General features: G+C 45.4%; 1 protein-coding gene across 4 annotated transcripts in view; it reads right to left on the reverse strand.

Annotated features, from left to right (window-relative positions):
- Uvrag (UV radiation resistance associated) overlaps positions 1-24,780 on the reverse strand; it is a 257,835-nt gene that overhangs the window by 16,431 nt on the left and 216,624 nt on the right. For 3 of the 4 annotated variants that reach the window (XM_039113251.2, NM_001401542.1, XM_039113238.2), the window contains one exon: positions 5,088-5,179. In XM_039113251.2, the coding sequence (XP_038969179.1) occupies positions 5,088-5,179 (92 nt within the window). Of the gene's footprint in view, positions 1-2,787; positions 5,180-24,780 lie in introns of those variants that run through there. The other variant, NM_001107536.1, reaches the window with a different exon arrangement.

Here is a 24,780-nt window from a genome sequence, read left to right on the forward strand (position 1 = left end):
CTTAGAGCATCTTATACCTTTACTTTTGATTATTTTCTGTTTGTATTTTGTTACCTTGATTAGACAAGTAGTGAGAATGCTTATGGGTGTTTGTCCCATGGAAAGAAGACAGCTACTTTGCATTTACTGCCCTGTGCCAGGCCGGGGCCGCACAAGTAAGTTGGATGCAGATCCCAGCGTGTGCTGCTCACAAGCTCTGTGGATTACTTTTGTTGGCAGAAGTGACTCTGAGCCACTGAGGGAATACACCTTTGTCCCACATCTGCCCTGTGCTTGGTGGTGAGGGCATAAAGTATGGCTTGGGCTACACCTTAATCTGGGAGCATCTGCACAGGGCAGGGGTAGACTGTTCTGGTGAAGCACTGTGGTCAGAAATGTGTGTGCTATGGCTGGGGTCTGTTCAGATGGGGGGGGCTGGGGACATTCATTTGCAAGGGCCCTGACTGCAGACATCCCTCTCCAGCTCTGTGCAGGGCAAACTGTCACACGGCAGCCACTGGCCTCAGACGGCAAACACATTCCTCTCTGACCGTAACTTAGCCCTGAAGTGGCTCTGAACACACTCATCGACTCATCTTAGACCAGTTTGTAGTGGGAAGAGAACACAAGAAAGGGGTGCCCAGATGGCAGGCAGGTGACTTTAAGCAGAGCATTTGGGGAGATGCTCTAAGCTGAAATTCTGCTTGCCAAACTGGCATCACCTGGCAGCTCTAGCTGGGCTCCCAATACTAGGATAGAAAAACAGGGGTCACCTGGGAAAGAGCTGTCAAAAACCTGCGAGAACCACGCCCATACCAGTGTGCTTTAAGAGAAAGGGCTCACTTTAGGGCTGCTCAGGTGGAGGCTGACAGTATTAGTTAAGAATTCTGTGATATATGGGGTTGGGGATTTAGCTCAGTGGTAGAGCGTTTGCCTAGCAACCACAAGGCCCTGGGTTCGGTCCCCAGCTCCGAAAAAAAAAAAAAAAAGAATTCTGTGATATACAAGAAAAAAAATCACCTCATTAAAAGAGCCTTTATCACTGTCCTTTCTCTACAAAATCAAACAAAACAAGCTGTCATGTTGCTTGGATGCTTCCCCAAGGAACTCCATGAATTCACTGATTCTTTGCCAGCTTGAGATCCTAAACTCCATCAGGAGAGACAGCAGTACGCCTCCATAGGACCTGTCTACCAGTGGCAACCATGCACAAGTGTTTTCTTTCCTAAAAGATGTTAAATCTCTCCTAGGAGCAGAGACATTAAGAGTCTCCCCAAGGAGGAGCTGAGTTTGTTTGGCCTTTGCCCTAAGGAGCACAAGCTGGGGGTAGGGTGAGGAAGCCCCAGTCTACAAAGGCTTAGGGAAATTCTCAGAGTTCCTGAGGCTGAACCAGCTTGCTCCAGCTTTGTTTAGGCTTGTGGAGCCTGGCCTCGTGGTGCTCTTGACTAGGAATTATTCAGGAGCACTCACTTTCCCAGTACTGTGTCTGAAAACAGTGGCTCAGCTCTCATTAGAGAGCAGCAAGTGGTCATTACCTTAGTGCACGCCTGTTACTGCACTGCCATGGCTGGCACAGACAGGCACCGTGCGAACATTACATTCAGGGTTTAATGGTCCTGCTATGTCAGTGCCAGGAGACTGAGATTCTCCTTCATTGCTACAGGTTCATGGGCCAGTGGCACTCACAGTCATTTAATTTCTCCGTGCCTTAGAACTGAGTTGCTGAAAAGACAGTGCTGCAAGTGGGGAAGGGCAGGAGGAGGGCCGAGGTGAGCATTTTCAGTAAATTGTAGGCCCTGATATCTACAGTTGCAATGATTTGTTGTGCTCCCTCTCTCCCGCTCTGTCACTCACACACTCACACACACTCACACTCTCACACACACTCTCACACACACACTCTCACTCACACTCTCACACACACACTCTCACTCACACTCTCACACACACACTCTCTCACACACACACACTCACACACACTCACACTCTCACACACACTCACACACACTCACACACACTCTCACACACTCACACACACTCTCTCTCACACACACACACTCTCACTCACACTCTCACACACACGCACACACACTCTCACACACTCACACACACACACTCACACACTCACACTCACACACACTCTCACACACACACACTCTCACACACACACACTCTCACACACACACACACTCTCACACACACACTCACACACTCTCACACACACACTCTCACACTCTCACACACACACTCACACACACTCACACACACTCTCACACACACACTCACACACTCTCACACACTCACACTCACAGAGAATGGATGGCAGAGGCACAAGAGTCAGGGAGATGAACTGCACTGATCCTGTTGTAGGATAAGAAAGGCTGGTGGTCTGAGTGAGGGTGAGTAAGAGGGGTGGGGGAAGGCAGGAGTTGCCAGCAAAGTTGGAGGCTATGCACACACAGACCAGGATAATTCAGGACAGTGACCTTTGAGGTTGGCACAGAGCTTAGCAGGCACATTGATGGAGCACAGAATCCGATCAGAGTGAGTTTAACAGGACCCAAACATAAACACTACAGAAACACACAGTCCTGTAATCGTTAGACATCAAACCAGTGTTCCCTCAGTGAACAAAACCACTGAGCTGTTGCGTGTTTGTCAGACTGCGAGACACAGATCTCCCATCCTATATGGACCCTCCGAAGAGCAGGAGGAGCAGAGATCCTCAGTTTACTGTGATGCTGTAACTTCGTCACGTCTGCTCATGCCACAACCACAGAGATTTTGGAGATTCTTTTTCTTTTTTTTGAGACAAGGTCTCAGGTTGACGAGGCTGGTCTCACTGTTTGGCTGAGGAAGGCCTTAACTTCTGATTCTCTGCCTTCACTCCTCAGTGCTGAGATCCCAGGCATAGTCCATCACCAGTGGGGAGTTAGTTGCAGGCCAGCCAGAGCCACCTGGGATATATGAAACTCTTTTTTTAAAAACAGGACGAAAGGACTGTTTGGTTTTATGCTCACTGAGGATGACCATGGAGTCCTGACCTGCCTCCCTCATCAAGAGCTGGGATTGCAGGCATGTGCCATCACGCCCGGCATGAGATGCCATCTTTATAATTAATAAGGTTCAATATCATTAAGCAACCAAATGACTCAAACTAAATTCCAAATCAAGATTCTAAGTTAGCCCAGTGTTTTACAGAGCCATGCGAGCGGAAGTTTCATTCGGGTTCGGGATGGCTGAGTACACTGGCCTCTTCTTGTTGGCTTAGGAGCCACATGGGTCTCTGTCCCCCCACTTGCACTTTTACTAGAGAACTTTTCTGTGGGTGATTTAGGGGCAGAATCTATGTAATCTTGGCTCAACATTCTGTGGGCCCTGCCAGGGAGTCAGATGACAGCTCTCTGCAGTGTGCTAAGGGCCTCCTCTATAGGAAAGCTGGGCTAATGTTCAGAGTAAGTTTAATTTTGAGTGATGTCTTTGCAAACCCTTTTTATTACAGATCTAAAGCCACTTTTTCCAAGAGGCTTTATCAGTAATAAAACTGACATTTTGATTACTCTAGTCTGTCTCTTATATCCTCATTCTCAAATGGTTCCAAATGTCAAGGGAGAAGAGGGATGCTGTTTATTGCACATCCTCAAGCCACATCCAGACATATAGCAATTACATCTTAGAATAATTAAGAAGGAGGCATGAGCCTCTGGAGAGAAGTTAAACTCTGAGACAGAACAGGAAGTGTGGAAACAGACCATGATACTCAGGAGAGGTGGTGCTGTCTATCAGAGGGAAAAGAGCTCCCTCAGTAAGTGACATAGGTTCTCTGGGTGTTTAGGATGGGGTTGACTCTTGGTGATGCATCAAGCAGGGCTATGGCTGCCTCTTTCCTGCTATCTTAAGTGGCTTAATGCTTGTGTTAGGTTACCTCCTGAATTGCACATTTTAGGGTAGGGATGAAGCATTACATGACCCTCTAGAGAGCCTGGCTCAGGGTTACAGGGACGGGACACACAAACATCTGCAGTCACTTCTGTCAGCACAGGTACTGATGCTATATTGCATTAAACCTTGATTCTTTGCCTGCATTTGGGCACTGAGGTCAATATCAAGCTTTGACAGCTAGTTTGATATTCTGAGCTAAGACTTGCTTAAGGGGGGAGGGTTGTTTGTAAAGAAAGACGTCTGAAACCTGTCATTCTGAGGGTCATATGGGACAAAAATAAATGTCAGAGAGCAACCAGAGATGTCATTTTCTCAGTATCAGGGCCTGCCTTCACTGCACAAGAGAGAATGAAGCTGGTATTAGACTTTCTACCTCACGTCTCATCCTCACGATGAACTGCTAAGGTTAACTGCTGGGGCAGAGGTTAAAACGAGAAAGCCAAGTTTCAGAGAGGCTGGAGTTCAAGTCCACATATCGTACAAGAACATCTGGGCTCAGAAGCCAGAGTGTCTTTCAAGAGACTGGCCACTGAGGGGTTGGGGATTTAGCTCAGTGGTAGAGCGCTTGCCTAGCAAGCGTAAGGCCCTGGGTTCTGTCCCCAGCTCCAAAAAAAAGAAAAAAAAAAAAAAAAAAAGAGAGAGACTGGCCACTGCCAGCTACCACTTTCTCAGGATCTGATTCCCACTTACAAGATTTGCTCCGGGACCAAGCTTCAGGATCCCTAACAGCATGAGCACAGTGTCCACTTACTCAAGACACACGAGCCACTTTAACCTTGAGGCTGTAGTCAGCAGTCTGCCTGCATGGGACAGCACATGGTGACCAAACATGAGGCACATTTTAATCGCGACCCTGGGGCTCAGACTCTAGTTCTAGCTGCTGTCTTGGTGCTCATTTGCTGGCCCTGTTCTCTGCTTGTTCTTCCAGGCGTCAGCTAGCCTCGCCTGTCTCAGCATCTCACTCCAGGACTTCCTGTTATTATCTGCCTTTCGCCCAGAGGGGGCTCTGCTGTTACAAGTTGAGATGGCTGCCTATTTATCTCTTTGGATATCTCATGCCAGCAGAAGGCCCAGCAGGCAGGTACAGAGCAATGCGGGTGTCTGGCAAGCTTTGCAGGGGACTCAGCCGCACCCCAGGCGTGGGAGTCAGGTGTACAGATACTCACCATCTGACCATCAGTCCGTGCTCCATGAAGTTTTTCAGGTTAGGAAGAGTTTGCCTCAAGTCTGGAGTCCCCAGGCCGTGCTGGTATCTCAGCTGCAAGGGAAGGAGATTGAAATGAGAGCTGTTTTGGCAGATGCTAGGCTATGCTCAGGAAGATGAACTCCTGAACCATCAAACACTTAAGTGTACGAAGGCCACATCAACCACAGCAGAGGCACCACATTAAATGGCTCTTCTTTTACCATTACCTTACACCTTGAACAATGTGGCCAACCTTAGGCCTTGATCTAGTCTTTTCCATTCCCAGACCTTGGTAAGGGTTTCTAACACCACAGACATACCTCATAGGAATATTTTACTTAAATCAGAAAAGATTAATTTATTATTATTGTATGTGTACGGTTATATTGCCTGCTCGTATATAGGCGTGCCACATATGGCCTGGCCCCACAGAGGCCAGCAGAAGGCATAGGAGCTTTAGGAACTGAAGTTAGAGGAGGTTGTGAGCCACCACGTGGGTCCTAGAAACTAAACCTGGGCCTCAGCAAGAGCAGTAAGTACCATCTTTCCACCCCCCTTCCTTTTAATTTCATGTCTATGTGACTGATGTGCCTGTGTCTGTGTGGTAAGAGGCTGAGAGAGGCTCAGAGGTTTAGTGTCTGAGAAGGCTGGGAGAAGCTGTGGATCCCTGGAGCCACCGGACACGGGTGCTGAGAATTGCACCCCGGTCTCTGCAAGAGTACTGCTGCTCTCAAGCACTGGACCCTCTTTCCAGCCCCTCAAAACCCTCCATGTATTAGTGTCACTCGACAGGAGCTGCACTCTAGGTGTCTCTACAATGTTCGCCGTGTTTTATGTGTGAATGTGAGGAGGCCGCTTGATCACTAGCAACACAAAAATAAAAGACAGAAAACGTGAATTTAAGAGTTAAATAAAACTTTATCAAAATATTAATTTAATCCATGAGCATCCAGCACTCAGCTGGTTTTCTGAGTGATCCTTAAAACTTACTCTCAGGAACTCAGACTCTAAAGGAGAATACCACGACACAAGTGAGTGTCTAGAATGTTCTGCGTGAACACGTACATCAAGTAAGAAGGCAGAAACACACTGTTAGGACGAGAAGGTGTCTTGGCTACGACTGAAGCCAGTGGTAAGTTCCCGGGGCTTTATCAGTACACACAGAACCAGTGAGGGCTTTGCACAAGCCGTTCCTTCTACTGCATTCACTCCACTGACTGAGGAGAAAATCGGTAACAGCACTCAGGAGGTCAGGGGAAAATATTCTCTTCCCTTCAAACCTAGCTCGGTGACCTAAATCACCTCCTGAGATTTGCTAGCCTTGAATTATAAGATCTACTCCATATTAGATGACATCATTCCTTGTATTAATATAAAAGCATTTTTTCCATACATTGATAAAAGCAAAATGGCTGATATCCCAAAATGACATTCCTGAATTCATTGTTTCAATAAGAAGTGAAATTGTTTACACATGACATGAAAATTTCACCTGTGATTCATACTGAAAAATATTAAATATTAAAAAAGACCTATGCGGAAGAGCATGAAACTGAGCGTCTCTGGGCCAACAGTCAACTGCCTGCTCAGGCTTCACAAGGGACGTGGGTGCTGAGTTTTCAGAGACCACAGTAAAAGATTCTCTTCAGTCTGATTTCAGCCAGAGAAATGGAAATGTGGGAACTCCAAGCATCCATCGAGGCTTTACGTGTTTGCTACATTGCACTACTGTGCCAAGTTAGCATTTCAGGATTCAACAGTACAGGGAGGCCATGGGACGCCTTTCCAGCCTCACAAAGGCACATGGCTTCTCCTTTGCTCAGACTGGAGCCTCTTGATTACAGCTCTGGTTCCTCCCATCATGCGAGTCTCAGTTTCCAGTGTAGAGAAGAAAGGACAGATGTTTGTATTGCGGGGCTGACATCAGGCTCAGATGGTGTGACCACCATGCACACACACAGCCTTAGGTTTGGCTCCAGCAAAGCCCTGCAATCCCAGCACTCAGGAGGCTGATCAGGAGGACCAGAAGTTGGTCTATATACAGAGTTTAAGGTCAGTCTTGGATACATGGGACCTGGTCTCAAGAAAAAAAAAAAAAGAGTTCCTATCATATACGTTTCTGTATAAATTTAGCTTATTACTAAGTGCTACCAAAGCAGTAGTCTAAAGTGGCATAGGTTTCTAATGAAAGAATAACAATGCCTGTCTCCAGGAGCCACTGCTTCTGGCTGTTTCTAATCCCCATTGTCATCTTTCTAAATGTCACGGCTAACACTTCCCTCCCCAACTCCCCACTTCGGCAGCGTTCACGGTCCTACTGTGGGACAGGTCCAAGACAGAGTTTCTCTGTGTAGCCCTGGCTAGTCATTCTTAAGACCAGACTGTCCTCAAACTCACAGAGATCCTCCACCCCTGCCTCTGAGTGCTGGGGTTAAAGGTGTGTGCCACCACTGCCACCTGGTTCGCCATTCCTTTCACTCAATCTTACCCGCATTTATTAAATTTGAGATTTGACTCTGTTTGCCCATATATACTTTCCTCTCACTGTCCTCAATACATTCAATACATGTTCTGAAACATGGTCTCATGTACCCAGGCTGCCCTGGAACTTGCTATATAGCTCAGGCTGGCCTCAAATCCCCCAATTTCCTGCTTCTGCCTCCCATGTCTTTGATTACAGGCATGTGCCACCTCACCTGATTTCAGCACCCCGTTTTTTCTCAAATCAATATTCAGAGGTGGACTTACTGAGCCTCCATAAATACTGCTCAGGGTTGAGCTATATGGCAGACTGTTCCTTTCTCCACGATACCACATGCACCTCCTCAGCCCATTCCTCCCTGAAGAGATGTATGGGTGAGCCAGCTCACTTACTGCCTCTACTCCCTCTTATGTATAAAGTGGATGATTCCTGCCTCAAAGCATACAGTGTGGCCAAAACCAGTGTCCGGCCCAGCCAAGTACTCAACACAGCCTTACTGTCATTAATATGCATGCATATTCTTTCTGTCTGATCCCACAGCATCTAGCACAAGGCTGGGCTTAAAACTTGCTCAATAATGGCTTATTACTTAACTAATTAGATGGGAATTGGCAAAGGAAGGAATGAGTTACTTCAGATCAAAAGGCAAAATATAAGCACAATGGTTAAGTCTTTTTACTTTGGACTGGCTGGCGTGGCAGTGATAAAAACACTTATTTTAACAGCTTCAAACTAACAACACAGGGAAATGGACAGACTGACGTGTGATGTGGGTGTCAGGAACCTGAGTGACAGATCCAACCTGGATGTGTGGCCATGTGCAAACTTCTTCCTGGGTTGAGTTAGTCAAGTAATTTCAAGCTTTCAAACGTTCATATTCTTTAACAAGTTACCCTGGTAAGGTACTGTCAGAAACAGAGAGAAAGGAAAAGAAAAATGAAAACTAGAAAAAAAGGCAGAAACAGGACTGGGCCTGCTAAGTTCCAGGGTTTCTTGCTTAGCCACCCACCCATCCAGCACACCTTCTGGGTGCCCAGTGAGGAAGGTGTCCTTGGAGCCACAGCTGGACAGAACCCCTCTTACCATGCAATCCTTGTGGCGTGTTATGGCAGCAAGAGGAGGAGCAATAGCACCTGCCTTCCGACTGCTGTGGGGACTGAGGGCTGCACGGCTGTGCTTGGCTGTCCGCCTGACTACATCTGCACTCCTGTGTGTGTTTACTACACCCAAGCTGCTAGGTCGTCTGTGAGGGACTTTTCCTTCTTTGGCATTACAGCGGATTTCTCCTGGATTCTGACACTCAATGAAGATCAGCTGAGACACCCAGCCTTGTGGACCAAACAACTATTTGATTCTTAGGCTTTCTGTTGGGAGGGAGTCATTGTTGAATATATATATATATATATAGTCAGTTCTGTTTCTTTGGAGAATCTTGACCAATCCAATGAGTCTTATTTCCAGAGAATAGGGCTCCTGAGGTCTGCTTTTAGAGGATGAGAACCAGGGAGGTGAAGGCAGGAGGATCAGAAGTTAAAGCCAGGAAGAAAATGAGTTTGAGTCAGTAGCTGTTTTCTGTATGGGATTCTGCCTCACCTCCATCAAGCCCCACTGACTACATGCAGTACCACACCTCCCTACATCCAGCTACTTTTACCTCTCCCTACTGAGGAGGGGCAGGACAAGGAACCAGCAAATAGAATATCACTTTGGGTCTAACTGCCTCAAATTAGGCTCTGAAATGAAACCCTTTTGTAACAGCATCTTCCTGCACCACCACCCAGAGGTTGGGCAGTTCATAAGTGGAATTTAGGTTTCAATTAGCCTGAAGTTCAATTTTTTGATTGGTCTAGAACGCCATGGAAGCATCTAAGCTTTCTGCACTTCAGTGGTTGTAGGCACTGGGATGAAAAGAGCATTCAGATCCCAAACGAGATGGGAGTGGACAAGTGAGGTGTGGCTTCCCTGGATGAACTAAGAAATGGCATTGTCTGAGTGCAAAAGAACAGCCCAGAGGAGGAAGCTGGCTGTATAGTTAGGGAACAAACAGAAAGACAGCTAAAGTGGGGTACATTCAGACTGCAACGCCAATTATAGTGCGGCCAAATTCCAGGGCCTATTTTCTACTCCACCCTCCTCTTTTTATATAAAATTTCAGTATGCCATCGCATCCTGAGGCCTATCCGATTGCGTGAGATTTACCAAGTAAGACAGGCTGACCTCGATGTTGGCGCTTCTAAGGGCTTGGAATGAACTGGTTTACACAGCATGGTGAGTGAATGCAAGTACATCAGCAGGTACTGCCCTCTGCAACTCCATGAGTGTACTTCTGAGAGCTTTGCTCAGTGAGTGTCCCTCTACTGAGCAGAAATTTAAACACAATTTTTCTAGGTCAAGAAAGACTCTGGGGTTTAGGAATCATTTTGTCATTTAGGTTTTGGCAGAGGAGAAATTCACTTTAAACAACATGTGTACACACACACACACACACACACACACACACACAGAGAGAGAGAGAGAGAGAGAGAGAGAGAGAGAGAGAGAGAGAGAGAGAGAGAGAGAGCCACTTATTGCATGGCTTATTGGCTCCATATGGAGCCTGAGCTGAGCCGCACGAGACGGTTGATACAAACCGTCTGTTACCGTGAGGGAATGTGGATTAATATGTGGCTTCAATAAAGGTTACTAAAAGATCAACACTTCGTGATGGGATTACAGTAAATCTGACTACAAAGAGAACTGATCTGCAAGAACTGAAAGCAAGAAATTAAAAATGTACATATGCATCAAAGGCATAACTTCAGATGGCTTATGTAGTTAAAAATCTGTAGGAGTGGTTCCTAATATTTCAACTCAAGACCAAGTATTGGGGTCCCACTAACTTGAAAAGAGTTAGATTATAAGCTTTAAAAGGGCACTGCTGTGTCCAAGTCCATTTTTCTAGAAGAAACTACAACTCATTCAAAGACATAGATGGGCTACCTGGATAGTCTAGCATGAGCAGATACACTGTTTCTCAGAGTGAGTCTTGGCAACATACATCTCCAGGGAAAAGCATAAAAACTTGATTATGAGCCTCCTGGTTGCAAGAGTGACCTAAATACTTTCCCAAGCCCATCTATAAACACATGCCAGTCTTTTCCACGATAGATGGGCTGTAATGTAAACACTTTACATAGCCAAGCCTGCCGCCCCGAGTTCTGAGGCCCCAGCATCCAGCCTAACAGCACTACAAGGCTTCAGACAGTCTCCAAGGTGTACATCAACTGCCCTCGGAACGCAGTTTAAGCTAAGGCACTGGAAACGCCTTCCCACCTGTTTCTCACACAAGAGACAGAGTGGCCCCACAGCAGATCTCAGAGCAGGCGAGTCCAAGTTTCTGGGTTCTAAGCACAGGCTCTTTTCTTTGTACTGTGTTGCTTCACTGTATTTATGAACCACATTGCATCTGAGGCTCACTTATCCTTACAAAAGCCCTTATATTACAAATAGACTTTGCATCAGAATCTTACACTGAAGCCACTGTGTCCATCTACCTTGGCGAAGCAGTGAGCTTAACTGGGGTTATGCACAAGAACACGGATGAGTGGTTACCTACAGAAGCACAGCAGCTCACAGGCGGCTCCACCATCTAAGAAAGTTCCTATCTCTACTGACCATTAATGGCTTATTTGTCCTCAGAAGGGGTTGGGGATGCTACTAGTGACCTAGACCTGTGCAACCTCACAGGTCCTCTTCCCCTCTCCAAGGTAATGTTAGTGGACTCTATCTTGTCTCCTGGCAACCAGAGATGCTCTGATCTTAAGATGGCAATGGTCATGTCACACCTAGAGGACGGAGTTCCAGAACAGCACTGTTACCGGCTATGACTTCATAGTCAGCCTGAGTCTCCATCATTGGCAGCCCTTGTGAGTTAACTCATGAAGTTCAGGAATGAACATTGAAGTGGACAAGCAAAACAATTGTGGAAGCAACTGTAAACAATTTCAACTAATCTCCTTCAAAGGAAGACATGTGCCCTGAAGGCTGTGCAGGATCCACTGGGATAGATGCCCATGCTGTCCAACAGACCCCACCCTTACTGCTGGCAGACAGGAACACCCCACTTTCACATGTGATTTATTCTGCATTGATCTCTGACCAACTCACATCCACCCCAGTCCTTAAACTGATCACACTCAGCATTCTTGACTCTTGTTGATACAATCTGACTACATCTGGAACTGTACACTTGACTGAAACTTCATTCTAGTATAACAAGGGCTATTTTCTAGAATGTTGTGGAAACAGTCCTAGGGGATATAACTGTGTCTGCCTCCTCTCATTCATGACTGAGATCCACATAGGTTGTACATGGGAGTAGTTTATGCTTTAACTTGCTGAGTACTATTCCACTGTATGGCTACACCCCAACTACAACCCTATTGATCTCAGCCTTGTATGTACACGCGCGCGCGCGCACACACACACAAACACACACACACACACACACACACAATAATAAGAAAAAAATCTGTTCTTATAAATTTGAGCACACAAGGAACAAAGGCCTGTTCAATGTTTTCTAAATATATTCTCCACAAAGAGTATATCTGGTCATTAATAGCAGTTACTCAATTCAATAATCATCTAACAGTCTGTGTATGGTAATGTTCATGAAGGCAGAAATGTGTGCATACGTATATACATATGAACACTCATATACGTAGTAGGAGAATTTGGAAATAATTTGAGATTTAGAGACAGAGTTAAATCGCAGAATTTGAGGTGGGCAGTGGTAGCACACACCCTTAATCCCAGTACTTGGGAGGCAGAGGCAGGTGGATATCTGAGTTCAGGGCCACCTTGTCTACAAATCACACTCCAGGATTGCTAAGACTACACAGAGAAAAACTGTCTTGAACCAACCAACTAACCAATCAACCAACCAACCAACCAACTAACTAACCAACCAACCACAACGAGGAAAACTCCTGTAGAGTTTGACGAGCCCCTGCCACTTTGAGTCGTAGCCTTCTGAGTGAGGGTGTTTATGGATACACCATTTCCACACTATGATCTGTGTACCACGCAGATTGAGTAATTACTTGTACATTTTCAGTAATCTTCAAAACTGTCACACAAGACGGGTAGTATGAATTCAGCTCTATGCACAAGAATGTTTAAATAACAAGGGTGCACTGACATTTCCATTTCCTTGGGAGCAAATAAGAGAAGCTTGCATTCGAATTCAAGTCTGAGAGCAGGACCACAGCACAGTCTAGCTACCGTGTGCTGCTGAGGAAAGCTCGCTCCTGAGCTGCTCACTTACTAGCAGCGTTTACAGGACACTGCCAGTTCCTATCTAAGGAACCGCTTTCGGCTCTTGATTTCTGTTTCAAACATTTACATCTGTACTCAGCTGTGGTTAAGTTACACTTACACACATCCAGTCTTCCAACGTTATATATTATAAGTTAATTTCCCAGTTTCTGTACTGTCTCTGCAGTTCTTTTCTTTTTTTCTTTTTTTTTTTTTTTCCGGAGCTGGAGACCGAACTCAGGGCCTTGCGCTTGCTAGGCAAACGCTCTACCACTGAGCTAAATCCCCAACCCCGTCTCTGCAGTTCTGAAGTCTCCCCGGTTCCTTTAGAGGATCTGGCAATCAAGTGCTTCAAAAGTCAGACTTCTCTGGAATGGACTTTCCTCTCATTAGTGGATTCTTTTTCCTCTAAAAATGTAAATTTTATTTTAATACAGCTACTTTATGCCTTTTAAGTTGTTTCAAGGAAGTTCACTGACTTCACACGTGCTTACTAAAGTTTAGTCTCGGTTGATCATAAATAAACAGAGCTTCAAAAACACCCCAAACCAGCAAAGAGTGTCACTGTTGTGAGTTGTTGTGGAATACTGTGAGTCATTGTTTGATCTGACAACTCATTAAGCAGAAAGCACTCACTGGACAACTGTTTCTGTTAGCCAGCTTCCTCTCACTATGATGAAACTCCTGAGGCAATTAACATATCCTGAGAAATAGCTGTTTGGGCTCATGGTTTGGAGGTTTTGGTCTGTGATCAAGTGCCCCTCCCTCAACCCACACACACACTTTTGGGCCTCTGTTGAGGTAACACATCACGGTGGCAGTGTGGCACAAACTGGTCCATCTGTCAGGGAGCCAAAGACAGAAGAGGAAGACATAAGTGTCCCATGGTCTCCTTCAAGGACTTGCACTCAGTGATGTCCCACAAAGCTCCATTTTCCTTAAAGGTTCCTCCAGCACTAGAGAGCACCACTCTGGAAGAAAGCCTTTAATTCTTAAAGGAGTGACAATTGTGTAAGGGAAGGATACCTTACCTTCCTTATCTGAGTTTGAAGTGGACAATAGCAGGAATAATTTAAAAAATTGTCCCTGTCTCCTTTACTCTCCGGTTCCTTTATGTTTACAGCCAATGGAGAAACCATTGGGTCTAACCTAACCACACACTTGCAGAAGCACCCCCCCCCCCCAATCCCCCTGGTTGGCAGCAAAAGAGAAAGTCAGAGAAATAGGAAGCAAGAGAAGGGCTTGATGGGACATTTCTGGCCAGAAGATGGAGGAGTTATATGAGCAGGATAATGGATGGTCTGTAGGAGAAGAGAAGCCCCCGGCTGACAGCCAGCAAGAAAATGGGGACCCTTAGACCTACAGCTGAAAGGAGATTAACTCTGCCATCAACCTAAACAAGTTCCAAGTGGATAATTCCCAGGAGCATTCCGGCAAGACCAGGCCAGTCCAACACCTTGATTTTGGCCCTGAAAGACCCTGAGCAGAGAAGCCAGAAAGACCTACCCAGACTCCTGACTGACTCTGTGAGGAAACAAACGGGAACACTTATGCTGCTAAGCTTATGAACATTTGATATGAAGCAAAAGAAAAGCAATACAGGCAGGCAAGATTACAGCTGTCCTTTACAGTCACGAGGCCAGGCCTGAGCAGTTGCTGACAGATAGCCTTCAGATTTGGGAGGACATCTGTGAGAACTCTATCCAAGACGCTTTTCTATGCCTCTGCCATGCACTAGCAACCATATGGATGGTCCCAGGGAAGCCCACTGCGTTGTGGTCACACTCTCTGGTGGATTGCCAAGGGGAAAGGCTAGAAGCAGCAGTCACCTTCACCTCACTTGAGGTGTCAGGGTGGTTGCCCTTCGTTGACCGCGGTTCTCTAAAATCTCCATCTTTCGTTAGGGTAAAAAGTAAATCTCAGCATCTGTGGGTGACCGCACAGGACAGAACCCGGTCATCATCCTGGGAGTGCGGTGGGGGGACCAACATGCACACTCTTAATATTTCTGAGCATAAGAGTCACACAGTTCAACTATCACAACAATGGGATGTAGAGGCAGGAGGATCAGAATTCAATGTCATCCTCATCTACACAGTGAATTTGAGGTCAGCCTGTTGATTATACGAGACTGTTAAAACCAAACAAAACAAAGAAAACAAGAAAAAGTCAATGTAAATAAAATAGTGATGATGCTATAGTCAGTTCATTAAGCAGGACGGATTTATTAGGTAAGTGGAAAAAAGTAAGAGAAATTAAAACTAGAAGACAGGCAAAGTAATAACTTTTTTTTCATAGATACATTAATTGAATCTAAAAATCTAAATGAATCAAATGAAAAATGAAAACTCACTGGAAAACAATAAGAAAGCTCAACACACAACAACAACAACAACAACAATTACTACTACTATTACTACTACTAAACAAACCAAGCACGGGTTAGACTATGATGAGGCATCATTTTAAGTCACTTTAAACAAAGATAAAATATCTAGAGGTAAGCAATCAGGAAGGCAAGCTTTATATTGAGGGAACTTTACTATCTCATTGAAGACCACAGGAAGTGGAGACCCACACCCTGCTCTTGGCCAGGAAGACACAAAAACACTTCCATGACATTTACAGGCTCACTCTAAGCATTTTATAACATGAACCCATTCAATCACCACATGATGGCAGGAGAAAACCAACCCCTCAATGTGTCCTCTGACACACACCTGCACACACGCATGTACACATACAAGCGCAGAACCTGACTTGTGAAGTACTGGGGTGAGATGTGTGTTCCCTTCTCCCGGCTGTGACGAGATCCCTGGAGGAAAACCTTTTGTGAGGTGTAGACTAAGCCATTGCCTGATTGACAAAACCGAGCAGCAAACCACAGGAAAGAGGATGGGTCTGCCGTGGACGCCGAGGGGAGCTGGGAGGCGAGGCGAGCGCGAGGAGGGTGAGCTGCCCATCTAGGCAGCAGACTGGGCAAGGAACGATTTTTGCTTATTTTCATATAAAAAAGGCAGGAGTGTAATTTTTTCTTGATAAATAAGGTTTATGTCATGTGCTCATCACCTAAGCAGGCAGGAACAGTCCTAGATAACCTGACGAGAGGGTGTGAAAAAAAAAAATCACAAATTTTCCTTGGTTGTGCTAGAATTTCACAGAAATGGGTTGGCAGGTGAGAGCTTAATCTATCTTTTAATATCACCCTCTGGTACTATTAATTTTTGGAGAGCTTTGATACATAGACGCTAGTTATATCTATCAGTGGTTCCAAGGACCATGCCAAGATTATTACATAATGTGATCTTCTACCTTCAAATTACCATTCTGACATTAATTTCCTAGTTAACTCCCCAAATTTCTGACTCAACAATAACATAATTAGAAGCCAATCCATGTGGCCTGTGGCTCTAATCCCAGCACTTAGGAGGCTGAGGCAGGACTGTCAGGTTGAGATAGACCTGAACTACACACTAAGACTTTTTCTTAAAAAGCAAAGTAAAATAAAATAAAATAAAATAAAATAAAATAAAATAAAATAAAATAAAATAATCCTGTTCACCTGAAATGGCTAAAGAGCCTTGGAGTTGGAATTCTATTCTAGGTTTGCTTTTGCCTTGCTGCTTACTACCTGTGTGACCCTGCACACGGCCTTCTCCCTTCCCTTCCCTAGCCTCTGCTTCCTCTCCTACAGCACACACACAGCATGGCTGACTGCATAGTCACCATGGGCTTGGGTACTGTGCACACACATAGCACTGTATGCTGAGTGGCAAGTGCCTCCCAAGTGTTAATCCTCTTCCCCTCCCTCAACAGAGTCCTAGGAGTATGACTGTGGCCCTCAACACAAGCTACTAATACTAACTCTACTATGCTATACTGTACCATACTGCCTCACTCGTTAATCATGGACTGTCTAACTTCTCTTATACAAGACTCTCTTCTGTTCCTATTTGGGAGTCTTAACCAGATAAGGAAAGTTTAAAAAGACAAGACTCACTTATGGGGTCGCCTGAGGTGAGGGCATTAGAAAACAGACAGAAAACCAAAGGATGGTGGCAGTAGTCGGGTAGGAGGAGCCTCTGCAGGAGATAAGACAGGCTGACACTTGGAACCCAGCACAGGCTGACTGAACATGCACCAAAGGGAATTTGAACGACCCACACACCCAGCTTTGCTAGAGACACTTGTCTGTCCTTCCTCTTCTATCTTCTGTCTTGTGGAGGTGCGGAGAGGAGAGGCAGCTAGAACTGCCTCCATTCAGCCAGCAGATATTGAACACCTTTATGTCCTAGGCCATGGCTCTGTTACAAAGACACACAAAGAAAGGTAGCTCCTGCTTGGAAAGTAATGGTAATATAAAGGAAACACAGAGTATTACAAACATCCCAAAGGAGGAGAGTATTAAGCACAGAGAAGTGACCTGACTTCTAACTAAATCTCAGGGGACAGGAAGATTTGGGAAGGACTGACAGACTGCCTGGGCTAAGCACTGCAGTCTGGAGTTTGGTAGGAGATGGACTAGTGCTTTGGGCTTGCAAATGTTGAGGGCCAGAAGTAAGAGAGAAGCCAGGAAGCGCAAGGCTCTGGTGTGGAGAACAGGAGCAGAGCCATGCAGGCTGCTAGAGAACAGCAGACCTAAACAGGGCTCCGAATCATGAGGTTCTGAAGAAGGAGTCAGATGACAGTGACACCACACTGCAAGGTGGGACAAAGAAACAGCCTCAAAGGATGGTGAATTGTATACAAGGAGGGAAAAGGAATGGGGTAGAGACATGGACAAAAATCCCTACATCTGGGGTTGGGGATTTAGCTCAGTGGTAGAGCGCTTGCCTAGCAAGCACAAGGCCCTGGGTTCGGTCCCTAGCTCCGGAAAAAAAAAATCCCCACATCCTGCTTTCTCTTCACCACTTTTTTGCTCTTGTGGACTGCCAGGAATCAATTCTCCCAGGAAGGAGGCTACAGATTTTCATTCAGAAAAGAGGGACAGTTCTATGGCTGCCTCTGTGTGTGTGTGTGTGTGTGTGTGTGTGTGTGTGTGTGTGTGTGTGTGTGTGTGTGTGTGTGTGTGTGTGAGAGAGAGAGAGAGAGAGAGAGAGAGAGAGAGAGAGAGAGAGAGGGGAGAGACTGGCCTGCCCTGCCTGGAGGTATTGTAGGCTCCGTTCTGATGCCCTTGAGGACAGCTGCTGAGACTTCATTCAGATGGTGACAGTTCCAGTGTTCTCAACAGGACAGGAGAGGCCCTTGGAAGCCTGCAATGACTCTGAAGGCCTGCCTTGAAATAAGCCTGTAGAGCAGTCTTTCACGGGCAGAGCCTGGTGTGGTTCCATGGCAATGACGGGCCTGGTGAGGCTCAGCTCCCTTGCAGGGAGAGCCTTCCCCTCATTGGCTCTTTGGTTTTATGGCTCCACAGACTTATTTCCTATGGCTTTGACTATAGTCTTCTAGCTGTAGCATGCACACAGCGAGGGACTCAGCGAGTAACTCAGAGACTTAATTCATCCCAGGCGTCCCAGCCCATTGCCAGTCATTTTACCTGCTAAAAATATTAGTTCTGTGGTGAGCTAAACATTTTCCCTTTCTGATTTCTAAATGTTAATCCAGAGCCTCATCCAGGTTTAATTTCACTCCTCTTGGACAACCTTGCAAATATGAAGATGGCTATCTCCTTCCCTTGGACATATTCTTTACTTATGTTTTAAATTAAGTGGAATAATGACAGATTTAACATAAACTTCAGAGCTTATCAATAACTTCCATTTCAGTTTTACTCTGTATCAGGTAAGCATTTATGAAGTCATGATGAAATAAAGATCAACAAGATGGGGTCCTTGATTCCCCAGGGACTCTGTTTTGTCTGTGGAAACATCTAGCACTCGCCTAGCCTCACTCCTTCATGTCCCTTCCTGAGGGCTACACCAGGCACCAGGCAACACTGTCAGTCCTGGAATAAGCCTCCACCTTTGACTCTTCACAGTATACCCATGGCATGCTATTCCTTCAGCCTCAAAGATGATCCCAGGCCCTTCTATCCCTGGCTGCTACGGGCTGAATGTCCTCATGGGACCCTGCTCTACAATGGGATGGTGTGTGGAGCTGCGGCTTGAGGATGAATTAGGTCGTGAGTGTTGATCAGTGGAAGAAGGAGGAGAGACAACACAAAGAGAGGGTCCTGCAAACTAGAAGGGCCCTCACCTGATACCCAGCTACCACATCCTGGGAAACAGGCTGCTGGTTTAACTACTCAGCTGTGATGCTTTGCTCAAGACAGCTCAAGCTAAGACACTGGCTGAGACAGCAGTTCGAACCTTACATGGAGATGGTTTTCCTGACTGAACCAGTGGGGGCGACTCACATGATTAACTACCAGCTTTCCACAAGCCAAGTGTTCTGCAATGTCCTTTATACTGCATCTAATCTACAGCTCATGAAAGCATCAAGGCTTTCTTCCACTTGCTTTGGGATGACAGTACTGAAGGTTGGAAAGGTATACAGTGTCTAATAAATAGCCAAGAGGACATTCAGACTCTGGCTTACCTACTTCTGCTGTGAAAGTAAAATGTCACTCACGGGAACTATGCTGAACATCACAGAGGGACTAAATCTGGCCCATGAAGACGACTTTGCTCAGCTTCCTGTTACGAGGAAGTGCAAAGACTGCTGCTAGGGATCTCTGTGGTACAGATTCACACAGGGCTGGCAGGGAGAGTAGGCCAGTGACTCGGGATGGTCACTCACTAGCTTGGATCTCTTTCTGCTGCTGAGCACAATAAAGTAAGGCCGAATTTGGTAATTTGGTTAAAACAAAGAGGAAAAAAATTTAAAAATTCACTGTAATTTTTTGTAACTTTGAAATATGATTTTTCTCTCCACTTCAGAGCTTTTGGGAGACTGCCAGGTTAACATGACCGCCGAAGATGTCTGCTGCGGCCTCTTTTCTTCTGCATAGATTGTGTTATTTTCGCTCTGGATTTGCTGAGTTTGAGTCTGTATTATGTATATTATATATTACACACACACACACACACGCACACACACACACACTCATACTCACACACTTTCTGTTGAGTAGCACTAAGAATTGAACCCAGAACCTTTTACCATTTTAGCTGCCTCACTAAGCTGCCTAGTTTGGCCTGGAACTTCCTTTGTCCCAGGGCTGGCTTTGAACTTAAGGTCTTCCTGCCCCAGACCCTGAGTAGCTGGGGTTTCTCTGCTACCACAGCCAGCTCTGACCACTTATCTGTAACTTGTTTCTTCTGCACATTCTGTCTTTCTTTTTCTAGTTATACACAATGTTCCACAAGCCCCTGTACTGTATTGGGTTTCTTACCTCCCTTCCTTGTAGCTAGAGAGGGCAGCCCTTTTAGCACTTGTCCCACAAGCCCTGGGGCTCTAATAACCTAAGTTTCAGTTTTTTAAATTTTTTTTAAGACTTTGCAATTCCCATTTTACCGTTAAACCTATCTAGAGGCTTGATTTCTATTTTCAAATTTGTTGTTGTTGCTGTACGCCTTTAATCCCAGCACCAGGGAGGAAGAAGCAGGCGAAGTTTGAGGTCAGCCTGGTCTACAGAGGGCTACAAAGGACAGCCAGGGCTACATAGAGAAACAGTCTCAAACAACAACAACAACAACAACAACAACAACAACAACAACAACAACAACAACAGAAGCTTCCCCCTCAGTGTTCCTGTCTTCTGTATTTTTTCCTTTATAGTTTCCTGTTTCTGCTGACATTTCCTAGCCACTTATTCCCTATCTGTGAAGGACTGGTTCCAGGATTTTCTGCCCCAACAAAGCTGGATGTACTCAAGCGTCCTTTACAAAGCAGCATATTCTCTGCACAGAACCTATGTGCATTTCCATAGACACTGCATTTAAGCCACTGCTTATGACTTATAGTACCCAAGGCGATGTGAACACTATGTGAACAGATGTAGAGGGGAAAGGCCATGCTCAGTGCAGATGCCTCTGACCTGCATCTCTGAATCAGTCAGTGTGGAACCCATGCATAAGGAGGACCAATTCAATTTGCCCTCTTTAAAATAGATGCTCTGTTGAGCCTACACCTGTAGTTTAGCACTTGGGAAGATGAGGCAAGGGGATTGTGGCGAGCTTGAGAACAGCCCGGGTAAAGGTTTCTATTTTAAAAAAAAAAAAGGAAAAGAAAAAGAAGAAACCAAAACCCCCAAGACCAAACCAAACCAAATCCACAAGCCAGAGAAGGAGTGTTTGTTCTTTTACATCCTTTACCATACGTGTAGGAGCCATTTCAAAATTCATGTTTACTAATTCCAAGTCCTGGGACACCTCCGGGGTGTTCTTCAATGCTTTTTCTTGAGAATGCTTCACAATTGCCTGTTTTTGGGTTACATCCTAGACAATTTGAAATCACTGGCTCCTTAGTTTTGTTTAGCAGACCATTAACTTGGCTAACCTCAAACTTCAAGTGCTGGTGGGGGCACGGGACTTCTCCAGGTCTGGATAGTGTTCGTGAGTCAGTTAGGGATTTGGGCAGAAGCTTACCTAGCACCTGAGGCTCTTTTCCTAGTTCTCTCCTTATCTATGTCTCCCTTCACTTCCCTGGCTGTGCTCTCCAGAGATCTGTTCTCTGAGATAAAGATTGAGAGAACAGAAATATCCAGGAGAGTTTCAGTGGCCCACCAACTATAGACAGGGGCTTGTACCCAGGCTAAAACCTGTTAAATAAGACCCTCACCATGTCCCATTCAAGGAGATACTCTCTAGTAGCTGCCCACTTCTGGTTATTCTCTGCTGCCTTTTGTTGGTGCCTTTGTTATACTTTCATTCCTAACTTTTATTGTTTAATCTGCAGGTAGTTGATCTGACAAGAGCCACTTATACCACCACTAGCAGAGTTGCCAAGAGGAAGTTATATGTACAAATATGGAGTCATGTGGACACTATTAAATGCAAATAACAAAGTCAGATAGAAGAGATAGAATAGTACCTAAATGTTGCAAGCAGTAACTGACTTAGCAGACTTGAAAACACTGGATCTGAAACCAAGCTGAGAGGCAATCTGAGCTACCCCTCAAGAATCCCCAGGAGTTGGTGGCTCTAGGTACTTTGTGGAAACCTGTGTGTGTGTGTGTGTGTGTGTGTATGTGTGTATGTATGTGTGTGTGTGTGTGTATGTGTGTATGTATGTGTGTGTGTGTGTATGTGTGTATGTATGTGTGTGTGTGTATGTGTGTGTGTGTGTGTGTGTGTGTGTGTACATGGTCATGCATGTGTATACATATGTATAAGCAGAAGCCAGAGGTCGATGATGATTGTCTTCCTTAGTCACTCTCCATTTTACTTGTTGTTTTTGAGACAGGGTCTCTCACTGAACCTGGAGCTACTGAGCAGGCTGGCCCAGGGATCTGCCTCTGCCTCTGCCTCTGCCTCTGCCTCTGCCTCTGCCTCCTCTCCACACACCAGCTTACAGACTCATGTTGTTGTGCCTGTTTTTTTTGTTTTTTTGTTTTTTGTTTTTGGATTCTGGGCACCCAAACTCTGGGTCTCATGGTCCCACTGAACCCTTTCCCTGTTTCCCAGTACTTCTTAGAATGGCAGTCCAATCGGACTAACAACAGAAGACTGGCTGAAAACCATAGTTATGTCCCCAGAAGTGCGCTCATTCTCCTGCCCTGACATGAGCACTAGCGTTTTCTTCCATGGAGCAGGACCATAAGGCACATCTGTAGACAAAGGTCCAGCAGTAGCACCAAGACCTTGAGAGACTTGCACAGCACATCACGTGCTCAGACTCCAGCTTCTCTCCCACTCTGCTTCTACCATACAATCAACCTCATGACAGGAGGATTCCTGACAAGTTAAGAACAAAGATCTATACAGAAAGACATTAGCTGTTCTTTAAAGAGCCAGCTAACTTACTCTATAGTGAACCTCACAATTGAAAACCCCATCTGTAATTATTGTATAATGCTCACTTGCTCTCACTCCACTTCTGAAAGTCCTGTATTATCTTCCTAGACACACGCCAAGCCAGGAACAGCTGTAAGAAGCTCTCATCAGACAGAGGCAGGCCACCCCTCTCTTGGCGGCTACTCCTCTCAGGTTGAGTTTTTAGTGTTTAGTCCTGGTAAGAAAGGTACTGGTTTAGTCATTTTCCAAGAATACACTTCCTGACTCCCTAGTACATGCTATGTACTGTGCCAGGTTCATGGATAACTCAGACTCAGGCCATAAGGAAGTTACTAGTTTAGCAAGAGGTACATATAAAACAACAGTAGAAATATAAGAATATTAATGTATTTGATTGACTGATGGGTTTTCAACAAGGTTAGGGAGAAGTTTACACTGACCTATGGTTCTCTCTCCCTCTCTTAAGACAGGGTTCCTCTGTGTAGTCCTGGAGCTTGCTCTGTCTCCCAAGTGCTGGGATTAAAGGTGTGTACCATTCCACCCAGCTCTGGCCCTTAGCTTTAAGCAAGGAACAAATGTGAACAGATTTGCAAGGCTGCTGGTTGCCTTTTCTCCTTATAAAAAGGCACTTAGTATCCCAGGAAAATATCTGAGTTGGAAATCTACCTAGCATCTCTTACCAAGACCTCTTACAAAAGCATCTCTTACAAAAACCAAACTAAACCAACAAACAAAACATCAGGTGGACAGCCACAGTGGCACTGCCGTGGGGTGACAAATGTCAAGTTCCATTTCATTTGGAGGATAGCCCAGGACTGAAACATGCCTACTGTAGTAGGCAAAGATGCCACCATATCTACTCACTCTGAAGTGTGAAAGCAGAAGATTACCCCTGTCAATCTTCAGGACCAAATCAAATAACACACAGAAAGATCTTTGGAGAAAGGATCCTGGGCCTCATTTAACTGCACAGCCTGGCAAGTTATTTCATTTTCCTGAGGTTTAAGGAGTTCGTCTGTAATGTGGGGTAATCCTGCCTGGTACCGGGGCCACAGGGCTGAAGGACCACGTCTGACACTCAGGCTTCGTGTCTATTATCCATGACAGGACCTTCTTTGCTTACATTGGTTTTTGCAATACCAATTGGTTAGCAAGAGTCTACGAGCTTTCACAGAGGACATGAAGCAGGCAAGGTCCTGATAAGACAGAATCCCTAAGGAGAAAAAGCAAAAACAGACTTTTTTTTTTTTTTTTTTTTTTTTAAAACCACATTACTGAGTGAGCACATCAGTCTTAGAACCAACCCTGTCAGCTGAAAATTTCCCAGGAAGCTTACAGAGGAATTTGCCAAGAATATGTTTGACTTTCTCACTGGTACTCCTGTGTACCAGGCACAGTCACAAGCATACGTGCCAGAGGGTATGTGAGAGAGTGTGTGCACAAGGAGAAACGTTAGGACCCACTGAGGAGAAATAAATCTCTCACATGAAAATGAAGGAACTGCAGAGACAGCACATCGTCGAGTGAAGCCGATGCCGTGGGATATGCAAGCCAATAATTTATATGTTAGGGCTTCACAAAAATGTTAGACCCTAGGAAAGGAACCAAAACAAGTCAAATTACATCAATGAAAAGGTATGAGAAACTGGGCCGCCCCTCTGGGATGCAGGTTCTTGCTATAAACATTGATGCTGAGGACTCAGATGACAGAGCACGCAGCGTGACAATGAAAACAAAACCTTTCCCATCACGCTGCAGAGCCACAGCCCGGGGATCCCTGAGACCACGCCTGGTGCCATATTCCAAGGCTTGTGGGTTTCTGCTTCTCTTCTTTTTGTTTTCCTGGGGGTGGGGGTTGGTAAGTTCAGATCATTTCTAAACTAGTAATTTGTCTGTCTAGATTTGGTTAAGCCTGTTCTGGTTATGATAAAATATGATCTTTCATATTTAAATCACTTCTGACCTTGGTAAAATATTGTTTTATATTAACTGGCTCT

The sequence above is a fragment of the Rattus norvegicus genome, chromosome 1 (assembly GCF_036323735.1).
Source record: "Rattus norvegicus strain BN/NHsdMcwi chromosome 1, GRCr8, whole genome shotgun sequence".
Taxonomy (NCBI): Eukaryota; Metazoa; Chordata; class Mammalia; order Rodentia; family Muridae; genus Rattus; species Rattus norvegicus.